Source organism: Carassius carassius, chromosome 40, assembly GCF_963082965.1.
Source record: "Carassius carassius chromosome 40, fCarCar2.1, whole genome shotgun sequence".
Lineage (NCBI taxonomy): Eukaryota > Metazoa > Chordata > Actinopteri > Cypriniformes > Cyprinidae > Carassius > Carassius carassius.
The window spans coordinates 12,774,264-12,798,572 of record NC_081794.1 but is presented as its reverse complement, the minus strand read 5'-3'; the positions used below and the strand labels follow the sequence as shown (position 1 = coordinate 12,798,572).

The 24,309-nt window shown below is 42.5% G+C and overlaps 2 protein-coding genes across 2 annotated transcripts; both read left to right on the top strand.

Annotated features, from left to right (window-relative positions):
* Nucleotides 1–240: 240 nt before the first annotated feature.
* Nucleotides 241–2,059, top strand: pvalb3 (parvalbumin 3). Its single transcript, XM_059532033.1, has 5 exons — nucleotides 241–371; nucleotides 812–879; nucleotides 1,329–1,461; nucleotides 1,569–1,678; nucleotides 1,794–2,059. Exons 2-5 carry the CDS (start codon nucleotides 819–821, stop codon nucleotides 1,817–1,819), a joined length of 330 nt encoding a protein of 109 aa, XP_059388016.1. The 5' UTR covers nucleotides 241–371; nucleotides 812–818; the 3' UTR covers nucleotides 1,820–2,059.
* Nucleotides 2,060–21,633: 19,574 nt separating this feature from the next.
* On the top strand, nucleotides 21,634–23,970 carry LOC132122629 (parvalbumin, thymic CPV3-like). Its single transcript, XM_059532993.1, has 5 exons — nucleotides 21,634–21,642; nucleotides 22,046–22,113; nucleotides 22,225–22,357; nucleotides 23,038–23,147; nucleotides 23,741–23,970. Exons 2-5 carry the CDS (start codon nucleotides 22,053–22,055, stop codon nucleotides 23,764–23,766), a joined length of 330 nt encoding a protein of 109 aa, XP_059388976.1. The 5' UTR covers nucleotides 21,634–21,642; nucleotides 22,046–22,052; the 3' UTR covers nucleotides 23,767–23,970.
* The last annotated feature ends 339 nt before the right edge of the window (nucleotides 23,971–24,309 follow it).

Genomic DNA, 24,309 nt, shown 5'->3' with positions numbered 1-24,309 from the left:
AGTCACACAACTGCAAAGCGAACTCAGTTTCACTCAAGGATGACCTTAACTCTTCCTGCTCATCTTCAGAAACATTCTAGTGCTTTCATCCATATCGACATCGTATAGGCTATTATTAGCCGACGCGATATTAAGGACTTATACATACGTACCTTTTAAGCATCTTCATTTAAGTGCATAAAAATAGAACACCCTGTCTACTGGACAAGTTTTTTTTCTGCCCGTCTGCCCGTCATGCGGTGTCCATTACATTATGCCTTATATTTCGGTTGAGTAGTGGTATATAAGGTGGAAGCTACGGAGTTGGTGCTCACTGCAGTAGACAGTTTCATCCCTGCGAATCCAAACCCAAACCCTAAGGACAACCAAAGGTGAGTGTCTTCACAGATGAAACTACAAGAGCTCACAATATTTTGCAAGGAAGAAAGAAAAACGACAAACACCAACGGCCGTATGACTTCGGGTTGATCCGGAGAGGATGTTTCGATCTGTTAAGTGTCGGCCACATGGCGTGGGAACAATTTGTGTCTTGGAATTTGGACGTGTTGGGATATCGCTCTTTATTAAGTGGTTTCCGCCAGGACTGGGTGGGATTTATCATAACACACTGTGTTGTTAAAGACATATGCAATTAATATGTGCCTTATACCAAAAATATGCGAGCACATAATTTCTGATGATCTTGTTATATGGATGGAGTATTATGAATGTTTTTTTTTTAAATTAAATTATAATGTATAATTGTATATACTACATTCAAATTAAAATATATATATGAATGCAAGTAAAATAAAACCTCTGTAATTTTTAGGCTAATCATGGCATTCGCTGGTATTCTGAATGATGCTGACATCACTGCAGCCCTGCAGGCCTGCCAAGGTAACGTGCATGTTTCTGGACCGTCCCATTGACCTACAAGCTAAAGCGAGAACATCAATTTCATGTCGTTCCAAACCCGCATGACTTTCTTCTGTCCGTGGAACACAAAAGGCAGAATGCTATAGGGACTGACAGCCTCAGTCACTATTCACTTTCATTTATGGAAGATGCAATGAAAGTGAATGGTGACTGAGACTGTCCTTCCGCCTAACATCTCCTTCTGTGCTCCACGGAGAAAAGAAAGTCACGTGGATTTAGAACAACATGAGCGTGAGTAAATAATGACAGCATTTTCATTTTAAGGTGTCAACCTCAGTGTAAACATAATTTGTAAGAGTATGGAGCTTAAAACTGTGGATAAGCAACCATGTTTTTCAAGACCCTTACGTTCTTCTTGTAGTCATTTATCTCCACTACCATGCTAAAATCTTGATGAAATTACCTTCCAGCTGCTGACTCCTTTCAATACAAGAGCTTCTTCGCCAAGGTTGGTCTGTCTGCCAAGACTCCTGATGACATCAAGAAGGCCTTTGCTGTCATTGACCAGGACAAGAGCGGCTTCATTGAGGAGGATGAGCTTAAGTCTGATCTTAAAACACATTTTCATATTCAACAAACTATTTTTAAGACTTTTAAATAAACTACATTGAACAAAACTCTTAAGGGTAATTGCCTGTTGTGCTCTTCAGACTGTTCCTGCAGAACTTCTCTGCTGGCGCCAGGGCACTCACTGATGCAGAGACAAAGGCCTTCCTGAAAGCTGGAGACTCTGATGGTGACGGCAAGATTGGCGTTGATGGTGAGGAATTTGCTCCTTGTTCAATATACCAACTGAAATGATATCAATGTTATGTATATAATAACCAGCTGCTCCACAAAGTCTTCTGATGAATTATTTCTCCTTCATTTTACAGAGTTTGCTGCCTTGGTCAAAGCATAAATGGCACCTGACCAACAACGTTTGCTGACAATCAGTATTGTAGCCTGAGATCTCCACTTATTTATCGGGGTGGCTGATTTTTATACACAATTCTAACTGTCCACTCCCATGATGCACCTGGTCCACAATGACTGTCAATGTCACAAGGTCTTTCACGTTGTAGATATGCATGTTGGGTTCTGTAAAATCTCTGATGCTGTTTTTGGGAAAGGACAATGAGAAAATAAATACTATTTTTCATTTTTGAGTCTCTGTCCTCTTACTGTGTAAACAATACACTAGCAATATAGCTTTCCATTATTATTATTTTTTTTTACTCTAAGAGGGGTACATTAGTAATGGCTTTGTAGGATCAGAAAGATTAAAAGATGGCTTAGTAAATAATACACTATAGAAAGTTATAATCGCATAAAATAAATTATGGTAATGGATCATGAAAATTTCTCTGACAATGAAAGACTATAAAAATGGAACATAATCAGTGAGATATAGATCTAATGGGACATTTCAGTTTTTGGAAGTGAAAAATAACGAGTCATTTTAATTTTCAGTGAAAACTACACTGACATCTAGAGTTACTCTTCACTTTACATTTGTTTTATTATTTAAAAAATCTTAGGTTTTTTTGTTGTCAGAGGCACAATTGATTGCAATAGAAATGAGGTGGATGATCTAAGTACTATAATATGTTTATTTAACAAAAGAACTCAGGAACTAAACAACCAAAATGAGACCTAACAATGAAATTAAGAAAACACAGAGTTATACACTGAAACAAACCAATAAAGTAAAAGAACATTAAGTGCAAAAACTAATTAAACAATGAGTAAATTAAAATTGAATTAAATTTAATTTATGCATTTAGCAGACGCTTTTATCCAAAGTGACTTACAGTGCATTCAGGCTATCAATTTTTACCTATCATGTAGTAGGTTGCTATAGTCCCATAACTAATGGACAAGAGAAATGATCTATAAAACTCAAGGTCCAAATAAAGCAAACACAAAACTAAGATTACCAGTTATAATCAGTTATACGAATAATGGTTTTATGTTACATTGTAACATATTATGATACATTAATGTCGGGTCTCGGGGCTAATCACCTGCCTTTTTGGTGTGTGTATGTATTTGTGTGTGTTTGGATGGTTTGACAGCTCACCGCGTCTGCCTGTTTGTGTTTTCCCCGCCTCCCTTGTTTCCCCGTTGTTAACCTTAATTGCTCGCCACCTATTCTCTATGTCCTTCTAATTTTTTCCCCTTTATCATTCCCTGTGTTTCTCTGTCTATTGTCAGACTGTTGTTACTTGTACCAATAGCTCCGATATTCTAGCTGCTCTTTGTACTCACCTTGTCGTTGTCTTGTCCTCAGGCTCCAATGTGTTTAGCTTATTTCTCTGCCCTTGTTCTTACTAACCCAGAGTTCCTAGTAGCTTCCGGCTGTCATCCCTCCGGTCTCGGCGGTTAGACGTACTACTGTGGAACATTACTCATCTGCTTTGACTCATCTGATTCTCATCCTCTCACTACGAGGGAAACCTGTGAAACATGACTTACTACTGTGGAACATTACTCATCTGCTTTGACTCATCTGATTCTCATCCTCTCACTACGAGTGAAACCTGTGAAACGCGACTCATCTCCTCTGCCTCCTCTGCTTAAATAAAGCCTTGAGTTTACCCGCATCTGAATCCAGCCTGCTTTCTCCTGACAGAACAGTCTGACCAGATTATGGATTCAGCGGGATCTGATCCGCTTCGCTCGGCTCTCGTTCAACAGGGAGTTTGTTAGGGCAGCATGCCACCCAGCTCAACACCACCGTGCAGGATGTGGATCCTCTTAGTGCCCGAGTCTCCGAACTCTTCACACGGGAGGACGGCCTTCAGCGAGAGGCAAAGAGCCGGGGGTCCGTTCTTCACACCGGTATGTCCCACGAGTCCGAACCCCATGCCAACAACCCGCCGGTCTACGATGGCGATCCTAACGCCTGTCAAGCGTTTCTCTCCCAATGCTCGCTGGTGTTTTCTCTGCGTTACGCAAATGAAGAGACCAAAGTAGCTTACGTCCTTACACTTCTTTCAGGCCGTGCCCGCGAATGGGGAATTGCCGTATGGAGATCGCGGGCTCCCTGTTGTGCCACCTTCGCGGATTTCAGTCAAGAGATGGCCAAGTTGTTTGATCGTTCTGCTCAGGGTGAAGAGGCGGCGGCCCAGTTATCGCGACTGTCACAGGGGAGGAGCTCTGTCACTGACTATGCCATCCAGTTCCAGACTTTAGCTGCGCATTGCGGCTGGAATGACAGCGCGCTGCGCGCCCGTTTTCTTGAGGGGTTGGATTTCGCCATTTCTGATGAACTCGCGGCCATAGAGGTCCCGCGGGAGTTGGATAATCTCATTAATCTCGCACTCCGTATTGAGGGTCGTCTCAGCCGCCGCAGACAACGACAAATACCCGCCCCGTGGCGCCACCTAGAGTCCTCTTCAGCCAGTTCAGCCGGCCGACAGCCCTCGGAGGAGGAGCCCATGCAGTTGGGTCGTTTACGGCTTACACCACAGCAGAAGCAGGAGCGTCTGTCATCGGGGGCATGTCTATACTGCGGCAAGGGAGGCCACTTCGCCCTTCAGTGCCCGTTAAAAGCCAGGGCCCACCAGTGAGGCGGAGAGTCCTGGTGGGCACGGTTCTCAGTTCAAGCTCTCCTGCAGCACGCACTCAGCTGCCATTCCAACTTTCCTTCCAGAGTCGTTCGCACGCTGGTCTCACCCTTGTGGACTCAGGGGCTGAGGGGAACTTCCTTGATGCTGCCTCTGCTCAACGTTGGAGAATACCGCTTATTCCTTTGGTTAGTCCTGTATCAGCATGGTCATTAGCTGGCCGTCCCCTTACACCCATGGTTGCACAAGCACAATCCACACATTGACTGGGTCAGTAAATCTGTTTTAGCTGGAGTCAGTCTTGTCACGTGTTGTGTTTGGGTGCTGCTTTTCGTCCTGTCTCTGTGTCTTGTGTTCCTCAGGAGGATCCCTCTGACCTGACTGGTGTTCCGGCGGAGTACCATGATCTTCGGGGGGTCTTCAGTAAGGCTCGGGCCACCTCGCTACCTCCGCATCGCCCATACGACTGTGCCATTGACCTCCTCCCGGGCTCTTCTCCGCCTAAGGGTCGTTTATATTCCCTTTCAGGTCCTGAGAGAGAGGCCATGGACTGGGCTCATCCACCATTCCTCCTCTCCCGCTGGTGCAGGGTTTTTCTTTGTTCAGAAGAAGGACGGCTCCCTGCGCCCCTGTATTGATTACAGAGGTTTGAATGACATTACTATCAAGAACAGGTACCCCCTACCTTTAATGTCTTCTGCTTTTGAATTATTGCAGGGAGCTCGGGTCTTCACCAAGTTAGACCTGCGCAACGCCTACCACTTGGTGCGCATTCGGGAGGGGGATGAGTGGAAGACGGCATTTAACACCCCTTCGGGACACTACGAGTACTTGGTTCTTCCGTTTGGTCTTACCAATGCTCCAGCAGTTTTCCAGGGACTCGTCAACAGCGTGTTGGGTGACATGATTAATCAATTTATCTTTGTGTATTTGGATGATATCTTGATTTTCTCCTCTTCTCTCCAATTACACACCCAGCATGTCAGACGGGTTCTCCAGCGGTTGCTAGAAAACCAGTTGTTTGTCAAGGCGGAGAAGTGCGAATTCCACGCTGAGTCAGTTACGTTCCTTGGCCACATTATTTCTACGGAGGGGATCAAGCCTGATCCCGCTAAGATTGAAGCTGTCGCCCAGTGGCAGGTCCCTGACTCCTGGAAGGCTCTGCAGCGTTTCCTGGGTTTTGCCAACTTCTACCGGCGATACATCCGGAATTTTGGTCAGATCGCTGCACCGCTCACAGCCTTAACCTCCTCTAAGGTGTCCTTCAGCAAGGTGCTCCGGGGAGGGAGTTTGGGGCTGAGGCCATCCTTCCAGAGGGGGTGGTGGTCGGGGCTCTTTCGTGGGGTCTCGAGCAGCGAGTTGAGGAGGCCGGTCGAGGAGTGCAGGTGCCGGGAGAGTGCCCGGCGGGCAGGTTGCCGGTGCCGGCTGCACTGCGCTCTGAGGTCCTTGAGTGGGGTCACTCATCCAGGTTAGTCTGCCATCCAGGTATTCGGAGAACGTTGTCTGCCATCCGACAGCGCTTCTGGTGGCCTACTATGGCCGCAGATGTTAGACAGTTTGTGTTGGCCTGCCCCACTTGTGCCCAAAGTAAGCCTGTCAATCGCCCTCCTGATGGTCTACTGAATCCTCTCCCTATCCCTTCCCGTCCTTGGTCACACATTGCCCTTGACTTCGTCTCTGGGCTTCCTCCGTCGAAGGGTAACACTGTAGTTCTCACGGTGGTGGATCGCTTTTCCAAAGCGGTTCATTTTATCCCCCTGCCCAAGCTGCCTTCCGCCCGGGAGACCGCCCAACTGGTGGTAGTCTTCCGTCTCCGGGTCTCGGGGCTAATCACCTGCCTTTTTGGTGTGTGTATGTATTTGTGTGTGTTTGGATGGTTTGACAGCTCACCGCGTCTGCCTGTTTGTGTTTTCCCCGCCTCCCTTGTTTCCCCGTTGTTAACCTTAATTGCTCGCCACCTGTTCTCTATGTCCTTCTAATTTTTTCCCCTTTATCATTCCCTGTGTTTCTCTGTCTATTGTCAGACTGTTGTTACTTGTACCAATAGCTCCGATCTTCTAGCTGCTCTTTGTACTCACCTTGTCGTTTTCTTGTCCTCAGGCTCCAGTGTGTTTAGCTTATTTCTCTGCCCTTGTTCTTACTAACCCAGAGTTTCTAGTAGCTTCCAGCTGTCATCCCTCCGGTCTCGGCGGTTAGACGTACTACTGTGGAACATTACTCATCTGCTTTGACTCATCTGATTCTCATCCTCTCACTACGAGTGAAACCTGTGAAACGTGACTTACTACTGTGGAACATTACTCATCTGCTTTGACTCATCTGATTCTCATCCTCTCACTACGAGCAGAGCCGGTTTAATAAATGGACTACACTAGGCAGGCTGCATTTTTTGGGCCCCCCTCCGTCGATGTTATTTATGAATTGAAATCTGAAACTTACCAAAGTTACTAATAAAAGTTAATTCACATTTTAAATAGCCTAGTCTTTGGTTACAAATTGGTTTTGTTGTATATTAAACAGTCTATCAGACTAGTTTTTGATATTCATTATTTATACGTCATTAAACGGCTCTATTAAATGCTATTAAATTATCCTCATCCGTTGGGAGTGTAATTGTTAAGGCAGTAGTACCAGTAAATAACCAATAGGTGTCAGTAAACTATGTAAACAGAGCAAATAAGTTTATCTAGCAAAATACAATAGCTTACAACATTTATAAATGTTGTAATTAAGATTTTCTGAAAATGCAATAGCTTACAACATTTATAAATGTTGTAATTAAGAACAAGAAGGCAAACATGACCCCTTCACATTCATCAAGACCATTTTGAAACTGTCTTACAATAAATAATAATAAATATAAGGATGGAGGATTTAAACTATGGAAAACTATAGGTATTCAGACTATTAAAGACTTGTATATGGATGGAATACTTCTTACATTTCAAAAATTGTGTGATAAACACCAGATTCCCTCAAAACATTTTTTTTAATATTCACAGCTTAAAAGTTTTATGTCTTCCAGGTCTACAGATATTATGTACATTCCCAAACTGTCATTAATTGAGGAAATAATTGAAAAAAGAGGTGAAAAGGGCAAATTGTCAAAATATTATAATTTAATAATGTCTAACTCTAAAGAGTCTGCTGTAGACAAATTAAACGCATGGAGGAAAGACATTCAAGAAGAAATAGAGGAATTTGAATGGACTGAAGCATGTTTAAAGGCGCAAAAACAAATCATAAACACGCGGCTTAAATTATTACAGTATAAATGGTTGACAAGGGTTTATATAACACCTGAAAAACTCAATCATATGTCTAGCAATATTCCTGATATATGTACAAAATGCCAAAATTATAAAGGAACTCTAATTCACTGTCTATTCACTGCCGCATTTCCCGCCGCATGTTCCACCGCGTCTTCGGGCCGTGTCTCCGGGACTGGCTCGGCCTCTGGCTCTGCTGACTCGAGCAGGTTCACAGCTGTCGGACGGCTGCCCGACAGAAACTTCTGTAAAGCCCCCCACTGTCTCTTCTTTTGTTCCTCTTCATTTTTTTTCTTTTTACGTTTTGCCGCACCCGAAAGCATCTTGAATGTTAGCCTACTCAAAACACACCTGCCTGCTAGCTTTGTTGTCCCGCTCTGACCTCTGACCACCGCTGACGTCTCCTCGTACTTAACTGGCTGGCGCCTCCATATAAATACAGTCATGGGCTGGCGTTAATGTGACGTAATGTAACAGTCTATGGTTAAGATAAACATCGTCACTATTTTTAGTTAATTAATAAATATTGAAATAAATTGTAGGCAGGACATTTGTACATTTATTTTTATTTATTTTCTTTTTCTTTTCTTTTTTTTGTGCCTCCGTCTGGGCCCCATCCCGCCAATCGGGCCCTAGGCACGTGCCTAGTTTGCCTTTGCGTTAATCCGGCTCTGACTACGAGTGAAACCTGTGAAACGTGACTCATCTCCTCTGCCTCCTCTGCTTAAATAAAACCTTGAGTTTACCCGCATCTGAATCCAGCCTGCTTTCTCCTGACACATTAATGCTTGCTTTTTTGTTTATTACCTACATTAGAAAGCACGTGAGCCAAACTGAGCTCTCATTCGGTATCTTGAAGTACAATGTGGTCGCCACTAAGTGGTGTTTGGTGCCACAATTTATTAGATTTTTTTTCATACTTTACTGATTAAATGACAACTATTCTTATCTCAAAAGTGTGCCGTTTATTTAGGATTTTTTTTTTTAAATTGTCATTTGTTTTATATTTCATTTGTCATTTATGTCAATTCCAGACTCAACAAACAACAGACATGTTGGGTGTACTGTACTAACAAATGTGTTTGAAAGAGAATTTAAATGGATAGATCACTATACACTCAAAAAAATTACTCTTTAAACTTACTTAAGTCAATTATGGACAGTGGTTCCACACAACCAAATTGTGTTTTGATAACATTAATGGAATTTGTTAAATATATGTAAACTCCTTGTGTTGTGACAACACAACTGAATGAGGTAGAATCTATGTGAAATAGTATTGTCCACCAAATCAATTTATTCACTTTGCTTCAACTTAAACAGGTTAAGTTAACTGAACATGTTTTGGTTTATTACAATCTAGCCAATTTTGTTTCACTCTATCAACATAAGGAGGTTTGTTTCAAATTACTCATTTCAATTATAGACAGTGGTTCCACACAATTAGTTCTAGTTACTTTAACTCAGGGCCGTTTCTAGGCACAGGCAAACTAGGCGGTCGCCTAGGGCGCAAACAGCTGGGGGCGCCAGTGAGAGCCCCCGCCCCACCAAGAGTTTATTATATATATATATATATATATATATATATATATATTATTTTAAGGTCATATTATATTTTCATACTTTTACTATTTCGAAGCATTATGATTACTTGCGATTATATGAGTAAGTCTCATTGGTGGTGATATTGTCCTCTGCCGTTAGAGACATGTTCAAGTCGTGCATGCGCAATACAACGCCAGAAAGCCGTTGCCTTTCAACGTTGTCATCCGTGGTTAAAGTTACTTGAAGTAAATGTTTGAGTTTCATCATCATGAAAAGGTCAAAGCCATCAGGGGCTCAGTATCGCAAGAAGAAAAAAGAAGATGAGAAAAAGAAAGCAAAATATACAGGTATGTTACAAATTGTTCCACTACAAGCTCCATCATCACTACGAGCAAAACATGACACTGTGACTGCATTATTAGCACCACGGGACAGATTTACGTCATGCTCATTTCAGCAGCAGAATATTATAGCAGGGTTTTTCCTGCATTGAAATTTATTTGGCGGCCGCAAAAAAGCTTATTTTTGTCCCGTCAAAAGCCTTATTTGATCGGTGAATGAATCTCAGGGTTGCAAACAGCGCGCATTTCGACGCGCCGCCTCCCGCTTTTTTCACGTCAGTTTGGGTGACTTGGGTCTGAGATCGGTCTGATTATAATTTCACAAAGTCATCTGAAGCCATTCCATAGCTTAATGTGAGGGACAGAAGACTATTTACATCATTAAATTAAAGTATACGGAAACCTCATTTTCCCTCCTCCGCGGCTGTCAATCATTCTCCATAAACATGTCCTATGATCAGAATCAGAATCAGAATCAGAATGAGCTTTATTGCCAGGTATGTTCACACATACGAGGAATTTGTTTTCGTGACAGAGCTCCGCAGTGCAACATAACAGCGACAGAACAAAAAACACAATAAGGAATAAAAAATACAAAAAAATACAAATAGGTGGGTAAGGATTGACAATATACAAATTGACAATGTATGGCAGGTATATTAAAAAGAGCATTTATGTATGTACATGTATATTATGTGGAAAAATTGTAACTGTACGCTAAGTATGTGTGTTTGGATAAATAAGTGTATGTGTATATAAATATAAATATAAGTAGTATAGTGTGTTCCATGTATGTACATGTATATTATGTGCAAAAGATTTACGTGTACGCTAAGTATGTGTGTTGGATAAAAAGTGTAGTGTATATAAATATAAATAGTGTAGTGTGTCCCACAGTTATTATCAGCTGTTCATAAGATGGATTGCCTGAGGGAAGAAACTGTTCCTATGTCTGGTCGTTCTGGTGCTCAGTGCTCTGTAGCGTCGACCAGATGGCAACAGTTCAAAGAGGGAGTGTGCTGGATGTGAGGGGTCCAGAGTGATTTTAACAGCCCTTTTGCTCACTCTGGATAAGTACAGTTCTTGAATAGATGGGAGGGTTGTACCGATAATTCGCTCAGCAGTCCGGACTACCCTCTGTAGTCTTCTGAGGTCCGATTTAGAAGCTGAGCTGAACCAGACAGTTACTGAAGTGCAGAGGATGGATTCGATGATGGTGGAGTAGAACTGTTTCAGCAGATCCTGTGGCAGGTTAAACTTCCTCAGCTGGCGAAGGAAGTACAACCTCTGCTGGGCCTTTTTCACAATGGAGTCAATGTGAATGTCCCACTTCAGGTCCTGAGAGATAGTGGTGCCCAGGAACCTGAATGACTCCACTGCAGTCACAGTGCTGTTCATGATGGTGAGTGGGGGGAGTGCAAGGGGGTTTCTCCTGAAGTCCACGATCATCTCCACTGTTTTGAGCGTGTTAAGCTCCAGGTTGTTGAGACTGCACCAGACAGCCAGCTCTTTAACCTCCTGTCTGTAAGCAGACTCGTCACCATCCTGAATGAGGCCGATGAGTGTGGTGTCATCTGCAAACTTCAGGAGCTTGACAGAGGGGTCCTTAGATGTGCAGTCATTAGTGTACAGGGAGAAGAGCAGTGGGGAGAGAACACAGCCCTGGGGAGCTCCGGTGCTGATTGTACGGGTGCTGGATGTGTATTTTCCCAGCCTCACTAGCTGCTGCCTGTCTGTCAGGAAGCTGTTGATCCACTGACAGACGGAGGTGGGCACGGAGAGCTGAGTTAGTTTGGGCAGGAGGAGGTTTGGGATGATCGTGTTGAAGGCAGAGCTGAAGTCCACAAACAGGATCCTCACATAGGTCCCCGGTCTGTCTAGGTGTTGCAGAACATAATGCAGTCCGATGTTTACTGCATCGTCCACAGACCTGTTTGCTCTGTAGGCAAACTGAAGAGGATCCAGCAAGGGTCCAGTGATGTCCTTCAGGTGGGCCAGCACCAGTTTTTCAAATGACTTCATGACTACAGACATTAGAGCCACAGGCCTGTAGTCATTTAGTCCTGTAATTTTGGATTTCTTTGGGATGGGGATGATGGTGGAGCGTTTGAAGCATGAAGGGACTTCGCACAGCTCCAGCGATCTGTTGAAGATCTTTGTGAAGATGGGGGCCAGCTGGTCAGCACAGGATTTCAGACAGGCTGGTGTAACACAATCTGGGCCTGGTGCTTTTTTCCTTTTCTGCTTCCTGAAGACCTGGCGCACCGCATCCTCGCTGATCTGTATTGCAGGTGTGGGGGAGAGGGGGGATGCAGGAGGTGTGAATGGTGAGAGCGCTCGATTGGAGAGGTGTTCAGGGTGGGTTGCAGGAGTTGTGAGTGGTGTGAACAGTTGCTAGGTCTGCGCAGCGCGAGTCAGGCTTTTACAGCCGCTACTTCCTCGTACCAAAAAAGGATGGCGGTCTCAGACCCATCCTAGATCTCAGACGTTTGAACAAAGCGCTTATGACGCGATCGTTCAAAATGTTAACTACCAAACAAATACTCGCGCAAATTCGCCCGAGGGATTGGTTTTTCTCAGTGGATCTGAAAGACGCTTACTTTCACATTCAAATAGCACCCCATCACAGGCCATTCTTGAGATTCGCCTTCGAGGGGCAGACTTATCAGTACATGGTTCTTCCATTCGGCCTCTCCGTAGCGCCCCGTACGTTTACACGGTGCATGGATGCCGCTCTCGCACCCCTGAGAATGCGGGGAGTGCGAGTATTGAACTACCTCGACGACTGGCTAGTTTTAGCCCATTCCGAGGAACTACTGACGACACACAGATCCTGGATCCTCAGCCATTTAGAATGCCTGGGTCTCACGATCAACACTGTCAAGAGCGCTCTGTCTCCCAGCCAGAGGATTTCCTTTTTGGGGATAGACATAGACTCTGTGACATGTACAGCGCGTCTGACGTCACAGCGCGCTCTCACTATTCAGCATTTAGCCGTGTCGTTCAAAGCCGGGTCTCTTTACCCGCTCAAACGATTTCAGGAAATGCTAGGTCTGATGGCATCAGCCTCTGCGGTTCTCAAACTGGGCCTGCTGCGCATGCGCCCACTACAGCGCTGGCTGAGAGACCGTGTTCCAGCGCGCGCCTGGATTTCCGGCCGCGCGCGCATCAGGGTGACCCACGGCTGCATCACAGCTCTGGCCCCTTGGAAAATAGCCAGCTGGTATCAGTTAGGCGTAAGCACGGGCGCTGTCTCGAAATGGAAAGTAGTCTCGACAGATGCATCCAACCTCGGTTGGGGCGCCCTGTACGAGGGCAGGTCTGCCTCCGGCCTCTGGTCGAGCCCGGAGCGACTGTTACACATAAACTGTCTGGAGATGATAGCGGTCGAACTATCCCTGAAAGCTTTCCTCCCATTTTTAAAGGGCCACCACGTTCTGGTCAGATCAGACAGCATGTCAGTGGTGGCCTACATAAATCGCCAGGGTGGTGTCAGGTCAGAAACCTTGCACACCCTGACCGAGCGTCTTCTGACATGGGCACATTACAATCTGCGCTCGCTAAAGGCAGCGCATGTACCTGGCATCCTGAACCGGGGCCCGGACATGCTTTCCAGGGCGAATGTTCCCCCTGGGGAGTGGTCTCTTCACCCACAGACGGTTCAGTTGATGTGGAGCATCTTCGGCAGGGCAGAGGTCGACCTCTTCGCCTCAGAAGACAACGCTCATTGCCCAATATATTTTTCAAAGAGCAGGGACGCGCTGGCCCTCGATTGGCCCAGACGCCCGCTTTATGCCTTCCCACCGGTCGCGATGCTACCGCAGGTCATCGATCGGGTCAGGAAGAGCAGATGTGCTATGCTGCTAGTAGCCCCACTCTGGACGACCCAACCTTGGTTCTCCGAGCTGATGCAGCTGTCCAGTACAGCCCCATGGCCAATACCGCTGCGGAAAGATCTCCTCACGCAGCTGAAGGGCGCGCTCTGGCATCCCCACCCCGAACTTTGGGCCCTTCATGTATGGCCCCTCAGACCATTACGGAAGCCAGAGCGCCCTCAACCAGGCGCCTATACGCGCAGAAATGGTCAGTGTTCTCCACCTGGTGCGGGACACGGAACCTAGACCCTCACTTATGTGACGTGACGGAGATACTCTCCTTCCTACAGGAGCGTTTAGATGCGGGCAGATCCCCGTCTACGCTCAAAGTGTATGTGGCAGCCATTGCAGCTTCTCATGCTCCGGTGGCCGGCCTATCACTGGGAAAAAACGAACTGGTCATTCGTTTCCTTAAGGGAGCTCGTCGGATGAACCCTCCCCGACCCCCTTCAATCCCTTCCTGGGACCTGTCTACGGTCCTAGAGGCCTTAAAGGGCCCCCCTTTTGAACCGCTTCAGTCTGTCGATATGAAGCTTCTTTCGTTCAAAAACCGCTTTTCTACTGGCTCTGGCCTCAGTCAAGCGAGTGGGGGATTTACATGCGCTATCTGTAAGCGCTGACTGTCTCGAGTTTGGGCCTAATGACTCCAGAGTCATTCTCAGACCAAGACACGGCTATGTCCCCAAGGTGCTCTCAACACCGTTCAGAGCGCAGGTCATCTCGCTGTCAGCCCTTTCCTCGCAAAGCGACGAAAGCAACGCGAGCTTCATCTGCCCCGTCAGGGCTCTTAAAACCTATATTGCGCGCTCCGCCTTATTCAGGAGGTCGGACCAGCTCTTCATATGCTTTGGTGGGCGCACCCGAGGTCTCGCCACCACGAAGCAAAGCCTATCGCGATGGATAGTAGACACTATCTCGCTGGCTTACAAATCTAAGGGCCTTCACTGCCCGTTCGGCATCAGAGCCCATTCCACCCGAGGTATGGCCTCGTCATGGGCGTGGTCCTGCGGGATACCACTGGATGATATCTGTGCGGCGGCAGGCTGGGCCTCTCCGTCATAAAGTAAAACAGTCATGTGACATCAGTGGTTCAACCATAATTTTACAAAGCTACAAGAATACTTTTTTGTGCAAACAAAACCAAAACAGCGACTTTATTCAACAATTCTTCTCCAAATCGCATCTTCCACCATTATCAACAGCACGTAAATAATTCATGCGCATGGTGCTGCTGACCTAGAACACTCATGCACTGAGCCTTGATTACACGCAGAAGAAAGCAATGTTCATACCTCTTGTTACTCTCCATAATGGCGGCATATGTGATTTGGAGAAGAATTGTTGAATAAAATCGCTATTTTTGTTTTCTTTGCACAAAAACATATTCTTGTAGCTTTGTAAAAGTGTGGTTGAAGCATTGATGTCACATTAACTGTTTTACTGATGTCCTTACCATGACTCTGGGAACATTTCAGTTGCATTGCAGCCTTTATGGAGGTTCAGAAATCTCTCGCATTTTCATAAAAATATTAGGGATGCACCGATTGACCCGCCATCAATCGGAAACCGGACGGTTTTTGCTTAAAATACGCGATTGGTAATCGGCCGGTCTTTGGCCTTTTTTTCGGCCGATTTTTCCGGAAGTGCGTCCGCGTGCTCAGACTACATCTACATGAGGGTGAGTAATTAATAGGGCTGTCACTTTTGTGAAAAAAATCATTTTTCGATTTTTAAGACATAAGTGTTCATTGAATCGATTGTAAAATCGATTTTCCATGTCAAAAAAAAGACGTTTCCTTTTTCAACGTCAAATAACAGACGAACGTAAAGAGAGTGCTGGAAACGCACAAGGCAGCAATATTTCTTATTTATTGGCATGAAGTTTCATGCCGTGCAGAGGCATGAAACTTCAGAGGAACAGGCCATGTGTCCAGAGCAAAGCGTTTTTTTATTCACTATATGTCCAGCTGTTGAGAACACGCACTCCGACCCCACTGATGTCCCAGGGACACTCGGGTACAGCTGCGCAATTCTCCACCACAGAAGCCGGTCACTGTCAGCTTGCTATATCATAACTCAGAATCTCCTGTAACTAGAAGCGCGAATGAGGCGAATTCGCGTCTACCACGCCGCGAGACCTCCAGACGCTCTATTCGCGTTTGGTGTGAACGCAGCATAAGAGGTCGCTTTCGACGTCACTGGGTCTTATAGGCGCGTAAAATTGCTGGTATTTTTTGCCAGCTTTCGCAACGCATACTGCACTTTCGGAATTCTTTATTTTCTTTTTCTGCTTGTTTGTGAGTTTTGTTACATCTATATTTTTAATTGTTTAATTATTTTAAAATGAATAGTGTATATATTTGGTTAAAATCGATTCCCTATTTTCATTTTCGAAACTTTTTTTGGTTGGTCTGATCGATTGTGCAATCGATTTTCGAACTAAAAGTGACAGCCCTAGTAATTAATGACATGTTTATTTTTGGGTGACCTAGCCAGTTAAACACACCTGAACCAGCTAATCAAGGTTCTTGGGAATTTTAAAACAATAAAGTATTAAGTTCCAGGCAGGTGAGTTAGAGCTAAACTCCACAGAACACTGGCTTTCCTAGAGCAGGTCTGGACACCCCTGCCTTGCATCAAAATGAATTGTTTTTGGTAGGCAAATTCATTCATAATCTGTCAGTTTATAGTAATACCACATATTTTGTATTTATTGTATTAATAAACCTAATCTTAATCTATCTGTCTTTTTTTGTCAATTCCCAGTGAGAGAATAATGTTTTAATACGAGGTTGTGTTGAGTGCAGTTGTTCTTACCTGTGTAGTGGGCACCAAGAGGGTTTCAGTATTTGTCCAAGCACTCTTCTTCAGTATGCAAACATCTTCATAAGTTCTGTACTGCGGATCCAGTTTGGCAAAGACTGTTGATTCTAATGGGCCTATGGTAATTCTGTATGTCTCAATTTCTGCACAAATCTGTAAACACATGAAGTGCAATGTGTTACAAAAAAAAAAAAAAAAACGGTTTAACAGCAAAAACCAATTCAATTATCAAAATATTAAGTGATTTATTTGTGTGAGTGATGAATAGTGTCATGTTTACCATTACAAAAGGGTGAACCTGATTACATGTCTGGAGCATTTGTATAATGTGAATAGCTCAGAGTAGTGTCCGGTTTAAAGTCATTGTATGACCACACCGCCATGTTCATAAACAAAGCTTCAAATACTTTCACTGTGCTGAGCCAGGGCTCTCCAAACTCGGTCACATTACATGGTTAGACATTTATTTATTATTTAGCTTTTTGCAATTAGTTAAAATATACATATTCTAACAAATAAAGGGAATTACTTCCGCTTTTGAAAGTTATTATGTATTACTAGTATACAATTAATTTATACAAATAAATATATTTTGCACACAAAATGAGATAAGAGAGAAACTCCTATTCGCCATTTGATTAGCTATAGGAGGAAGTAGCTGAATGACAAATCATTCTGCCTCTTAACATCTCTTATTGTAAGCCATATGTGTAATAAAAGTAAAGGTAAGTGATAGGTTTTATTTTTGGATAAACATTTTAGCCTACTAATAAATACAATCTCTCTTAAAATACCTTATTGGGTTATGATATTTAAAACAGTTTGGTTTGATCTAGCGCAGAACTAAAACTTTAATGAAATATTTCCCACAATTATAAAATAAATGTATGATTAGCTAGATCCACACTGGAGAGCTGCTTTATAACAGAAAATCAAGTTATAATTCTAGCGACACTGACTCTGTATTTTCATGTTTAATATTGAAAAGCTATCTATTGCATAAGGACTGTTATATAAATAAACGTGACTGGACATTTCTTTACTGGAGTGGCTGGAGAACCTCAGAGTTCGTGCAAACATCCACATCGCTGTAATCAAATATGTTCTTAAGAGCTGCTTTTACATCGCGGTCAGTTCTTGTTGTGTTTATGCAATTATTGAGAGCAAGGCGTGCAGTATATATTTACATATTCACCCAAGGTTCGGATCGGCTCGGTTTGCTCAAACTGAAGTGCTATCTTCTTATTTTGAATTGAATCAGGAGAGTGTATTACAATCTTGCGCTACAGCGACACACTGGTGAAACTGCATTATTGGAGGCTTTCACATTAGGCATACGAGATCAAACAACTAACGTTACTCAAAAACGTTTGCCGACTATTTTTTTTATCGTCGATGTTGTCGATAATGTCGACTAATTGTTTCAGCCCAAGTAACGTTATATATATATATATACTCAAGTCAATACCTTACAGAGAGTCGTGCGCTTTCACATCTCCCAACCGCTCAAAATCATCTATTAATGGTGCAGTAAAACCGATTACACAATACTAGACTGCAAAACAAAAGCACCCAAAACAGAAACTCTAAGAGAAATTAAAGACTTTGACCTAACACAAGAAAAACATCTCGGTTACGTAAGTAACCTTGGTTCCCTGAATAGGGAACGAGATGCTGCGGTGACGTCACCACATATGGGAACACCTTCGGTGTGACGAATGTCTGAAGCCCTATACCATCCCGCCAATCCTACACCGCCCATGCATGCGTACGCATATATATACCTGGTGCCGCGCGCCACTTACCTCAGATTTCATGAAAAGAAGAAGAAGAAGCTATCAAGGTATGGCACGGCCAGAACCGCAGCATCTCGTTCACTATTCAGGGAACCAAGGTTACATACGTAACCGAGATGTTCCCTTTCATAGGTCACTTCGATGCTGCGGTGACGTCACCACGTATGGGAACGCTATACCATAACGCCTGACGTACCTGATAGCTTGGATCCAAGGAAGCATCTGCTCAAGCGGAGAGAACCCGGGAGCCAGGAGCCGTCCTCACATCCAGACTGTAAGACCTGACAAAAGTGCTCGGTGAGGACCAGCCTGCCGCAGCACAAATATCATCCATAGAGGATCCACTAAGAAAGGCTTGAGAAGAAGCCACTGCTCTCGTGGAATGACCTTTTACTCCTAAGGGCGAAGCGAGCCCGCGCGCCTCATAGGCCAAGGATATAGCCTCCACCAGCCAATGGGACATGTGCTGTTTCGTAACTGCATGGCCTTTATTCTTATGTCCAAAACAGACAAACAGCTGGTCAGACTCACGCCATGGGGCAGTACGATCCACATAAGTCTTTAACGCTCTCACAGAGCAAAGACTTAGATCCCCAGACTCCGCCACAGCAGGGGAAAAAGCCTCCAGGACCACCTGCTGAAAATGAAAGGGATTGGACGCGACCTTAGGAACATAATTAGGCCTCGGTCGCAACAACACTTTCACAGAGCCCGGTGCAAACTCCATGCACGAAGGTGAGACAGAGAGAGCCTGTAAATCCCCAACTCTCTTGAGGGAGGATAAAGCCATGAGAAGAAGTGTCTTCAGAGTCAGGATCTTATCCGATACAGTTTCCAGGGGCTCAAACGGATGCCCTGACAAACCCAGTAACACAATGGATAAATCCTATGAAGGAACTTGCACAGGGCGGAAAGGTCTCAACCGTCGTGCACCCTGTATGAAGCGAGAAACCAGTGGATGACGACCCACTGAGACACCACCTATATACTCATGGTAAGCTGAGATAGCTGCCACATAAACCTTCAGGGTGGCTGGTGTCATTCCATCCGAAAAACGGTCCTGAAGAAACTCCAGTACTGAAGCCACAGGGCAGTAAACTGGATCCATATTATGAGTTTCGCACCATGTCGAAACAGTCTCCACTTGAAAGCATATAAGCGTCTCGTAGAAACTGCTCTAGAGTTTAGTATAGTCTCGGTGGTTTCAGCAGAAAGACCGGGACATATCAACTCACTCCGACATCAGGAGATTTGACATCTCCTGTCTCAGCACCGCTATATCCATCGGTTTCACCACCGTGGAGAGAATTCCGCGGAAAGGGGGTGGGCCTTTCCGAAACTGAATGGTGTATCCGTGACAAACTGTGCGTAACACCCATTGAGAAATGCCGGGCAAGCGTTCCCACGTGGCCCGAAACAATATTAGCGGTCTCAAAATGTCCGTTTCCTGCAACGCTGTCGCACACATAGAGATGTCTGTCATTTCCGTCAATCGTCACTTCCGGGGTTTTTTTTGAATTACAAAATTAAACACTTTACGTTAGTTTAACGATTGATAATTAAGTAAAATTGAAAATGAAACATTTTAAGTTGATTAAGCACAATACAATTGTGTTTTGGTGGAAAACTAAATATACTTGTGTTGTTTTAACAAAACATATCTGTGTAAAACGAACAGTGCCACAAATCCATTTTTTGAGTGTACAGTAACACTACCAGTCAGTTCAGTGACATTAGAGTGTATTGGTTTGTTGGCTAGGTGGCTCCAATGTCTTGTCTTCCCCTTTCCACGACAGGCCAAACGCACTCAGCAGAGCCATTTCTTCATCAATTTCCAGTAGATTACTACATGTCTGCTTAATTATCCCCCCCAAAAATGTATTCAATCCATGGCATTAAAGTATGAAAATTATGTGATGGCTTTTTAGGGACACACAAGTAATCATTTTAACTATTTAGTTCTCACTTAAATACATTTTTACAAGTTGTCGATTATCTTTGCTATAAAATAGCCTACTATTCACTTTGAGTTGTGACAGATTTTCCTGAACAGCAAACGATGCAGAAAATTCTCTGTCTGTAAGCTCTGTAAGCTCAATCATTACTCTGTAGGATATACTGTATCTTACAGTATTGTTATTGATTAACTGCTATGGGCCACAAAATACATCATGAAGTTAACAAAATCTTGTGAAACAGATCGAAGGTGATTCACACAACAGGGGTCAAACAGTTCATAAGGAATGCATAAACAATACATGTGTCCACAAATTGGCAACTTTTTCATGATTTTATCATGTAAATTTACATATGTTAAATATTCTGTCACACAAAAAATGTCTTTAAGTGCATTATTAGCATTGTACTATAGCAAGCTTTATGTGAAATCTGTAAAAATGTGTTGTAATATATATCTATTCCTTTAAATAAATTAACATTTTAGTTTCATGCTGTTCATTAATACAAATATCCAGTTTTCAGTTATCAGTATGTGTATTGTACAAAATGATAACAGGGCCACATGGTTGGCTATATGAAATCACCCATTTAACCTAATTAGTGCTATCACGATAAAGAGATAAAAGCTGAATACACTTAACTGAGACAAAATTATTAAATAATTATGATAACCAGAGAGCCATATAACCTATCCTTAATACATACATAGGCCTACATATATAATTGTAAACACACACACATTAGCATACATCAATTAATTTTATTTATTTCGTTTTTTTAAATGTCCAGTGAGAATGTAACTTGAACTTACAAAAATGTCTAATGCACAGCAAAAGTTGTAAACATTTAATTGTTAAAGTAATTGTTTACACATAGGCTGTATTTATTTATCTACCAATGCCTATATATGTATATATATATAGCCTATATATTTGTATACATTTATATATCTTTAAATACAAATTATGTCCAATATAAATATAAAACACTAGCGTATCTATCTATCTATCTATCTATCTATCTATCTATCTATCTATCTATCTATCTATCTATCTATCTATCTATCTATCTATCTATCTATCTATCTATCTATCTATCTATCTAGCTATCTAGATATACAACCGCACCTTTGCAATAGAGTGACACACACAAACACACAGTCACGAAGCGTTTCGTTTCAATCAAGTACGCACAATATTAGGGAGAAGTGCAGGTACGGGTACCTGTGTGTGTGTGTGTGTGTGTGCATGTGTGCGTGTATGCGTGCGCAATCGGTCCGAGGCTCATTTAAATAGTGAAGGATAAGCATACAGGTCTGGGGGGAAAAAAGTTCCTGGGAAAAAAAGTTCTTGGTACAAATGTTCCGGGTAATTTCGGTGGAAACGCGGCTGTAGTTAGGCAAGAAATTCAAGTCGAACCTGAGACACGAATCTGATACACGCACAGGTAACCCAAGCATCTCTCATTGTCCGTCCCATTAGCATGCACATATATATAAGTTGTCAGTGGATGAGAGGCGCTATCACACAGCCTTACCTCTGGATCAGCGCGACAAATCTTCACAGGTCAGAAGCTGCTTTCCGCTTACCATCAAATAGCATTTGCTAAACTTTATAACCGTTGGTCCCGGCTGTCTTATTTGTGTTTTGGATTTTAACTAAATTCGTTTAAAATTTGAAATGTTATTTTTCATCGTGAGAATAACAGAAACTAGAATACATAGTGTAAACATCTTAGAAAATGCATGGTGATGATTTGGAAATGTTACAAATTGTTAGTATTATTGTATTGCCATTAATGTTTCTTTAATTTTGAGTCTTTGAATTTAACGAATTTCTAAGAAATGTATTTCGAAAACAAATGTATAAAAATTTATAATTAGAATAATTTAAGTAATAAATGAATAAAGAGTAACAAAATAAACCTATAACAAAATATAAAGTAAAAAAAAAATTATTTCTTCAACAGTTTGAACATGTCACTTACTTCCATCCTCTCGGCTGAGGCCATTGAAAATGCTGTCAAAGACTGCCAAGGTATGTACTAACAATTTTATTAATAATAAATAATAATGAGGAGACAATTTTTATTTGTCTTATATTGAGACAAAAGTGAGAATAATTCTCATGTTGCTTTTTCTCTAACAGCTCCAGACTCCTTTGCTTATAAAAAATTCTTCCAACTTTGTGGCCTGAGCCAGAAAAGTCCGCAAGAGGTGAAGGATGTCTTCCGCATCATAGATGAGGATAACAGTGGATTTATTGAGGAGGATGAGCTCAAGTATGTCATTTCGACTGGTATTGAATTCATGTGTAATACATCTCAAACAATGATGTGTTGTGATCTCAACGTTTGCCGATGCTCTAAACCCCACAGATTGTACAGATACAGAGCCATAGAATATGTTGTTTGGATTTCATGTTACTCGAGGCACAGTTCCTAAAGCTTTAATGGTTTCAATATGTTGCTTTAAGTGTGATCAGGAAAAGCACTTTCTAATGCTAAAAATACTATGTTCGTAATAGACGTACTGAAAGCTGGTGCATACAGAGAATTACTTATGTTTAAGCTTTAGCCTACATTAAATGTCCATGTCTTACCTGATAATACCACAGTTTCATTTAAACTAAGTCCTTTTCAAATGTAATCCATGGAGATGCTGTCATTAAGGTTTTTTTTTTTTTTTTCCTGGTTTATATGATTTATCTGCATTATGTAATGACATCAGCAGAACTAGAACCCAGGGCTGGGGAGATGACATTCACAACAGTCTTTTGAAGGGTTTCATTTTAAGCTCCCATTTTAGCTAGGGCAGGTGAACAAGATCATATTTGATAATTTGATTGATGAGCTCTATGTGAAAGATCTGAAATGAAAAATGGGTTAAAATGCAGAGCTGCTTAAAGTCACAGTTCAGTGCAGCACTTCGTTCTTCTCATCAATGGATTTGTGTGAATCAGGTTCTTTCTCCAGCGATTTTTCCCGGGGGCGCGAACCCTGACAGAAAAGGAGATTAAGAGCCTCCTAACAGCTGCAGATGATGATAGCGATGGTCGGATTGGAGTAGACGGTAATGTTTTCTCATAAGTTTATGCCTGTTTTTTATTGTCTTATTTATTGAGTTTTATGCATCTACGTGTCCTATCCTTTTGAATGCACAGTTTTCACATCTCAGAAGATTTTCTTTCCTTTAAAATGGTGGGAAAGCTGTATTTATTTAGCAATTTTTACTTTGTTAAATCTGTCATTTTATGTCCTTTGCTTGTCTGTTATGTATTATTCAGAGATGTGCTAAGGTTTAATAGCTTTCTTAGCTCATGGAAACTCTAGTGGGAACAAAACTATCACCGCATTACATAAGAGGATCAAAGATCAGGGTCACCTCAAATTATTATTTCAGTCCTGAGTAACTGTCATGCACACAAACTAGGACAATACAAAGTCTAAAAGATGAATGCAAATTACTGAGAATGAGAGCTTAGAGTACAGTTGTCTCCTCATTTTCACTAGTGTTTAATTCATCTTTAGCACATGCTCAAACACTTGTGAGAACGATACAGAAAAGGTTTATTTTGGACAAACCCTGTTAAATCAGTTTATTTTAATATCATTGTCTGAATTATTTTACTATGTTTAAATTCTGATGTTCCTCTTTCCCTACAGAGTTTCAAACTATGGTGTTTTCCTGAAAGACTATTTGAGCCCTCGGCTATAAACACTGCAGCCTCAGCTTTCATTTGACTTTTTACACCTGATTTCTTTTCCAAAAAGACAAATCAGCACATAAAGTAAATGTACTTGACTTTTAAATATTTGTCTGTTTTGTTGTCCCCAAATGACCAATGACAAAACTGTTCAGGGAAAATAAAATAAAATAAAGTCACTAAACTGATGCATCTGGTTTACTGTGTTTTAAATCTGCTTTAGATTCATGCACATAGAATTGTAAGACATACCTATGGATTCTGTGATATTTGATTACAAGCTGCAATATTTCTATACCAGAAAACCACCAGCATATGTTGTGCATGAACTTTGAACTTTTTCTGCTGATACTGTTTCCACGGTTTGATGTTTAGCTTTGAGATTTATTCATTTGTGCACTGCACATAATCACAAAACAAAGAAAATGCACTTTTACTTTACATCTGAAAAACCTCTGAAAGTAAAGTAATTCTTGATAACATTTCAGAAAGAATATATGTACCTTTTATTACATGTCATTTTGAACA

What these genes read in the sequence shown, in the direction of transcription:
- pvalb3 (XM_059532033.1), top strand. Translation starts at nt 819, where the DNA reads ATGGCATTCGCTGGTATTCTGAATGATGCTGACATCACTGCAGCCCTG. An exon ending in AGCCCTGCAGGCCTGCCAAG is followed by an intron (nt 880 to 1,328) that starts GTAACGTGCATG and finishes ATTACCTTCCAG; the next exon opens with CTGCTGACTCCTTTCAATAC. An exon ending in CGGCAAGATTGGCGTTGATG is followed by an intron (nt 1,679 to 1,793) that starts GTGAGGAATTTG and finishes TTCATTTTACAG; the next exon opens with AGTTTGCTGCCTTGGTCAAA.
- LOC132122629 (XM_059532993.1), top strand. Translation starts at nt 22,053, where the DNA reads ATGTCACTTACTTCCATCCTCTCGGCTGAGGCCATTGAAAATGCTGTC. An exon ending in TGCTGTCAAAGACTGCCAAG is followed by an intron (nt 22,114 to 22,224) that starts GTATGTACTAAC and finishes TTTCTCTAACAG; the next exon opens with CTCCAGACTCCTTTGCTTAT. An exon ending in TGGTCGGATTGGAGTAGACG is followed by an intron (nt 23,148 to 23,740) that starts GTAATGTTTTCT and finishes CTTTCCCTACAG; the next exon opens with AGTTTCAAACTATGGTGTTT.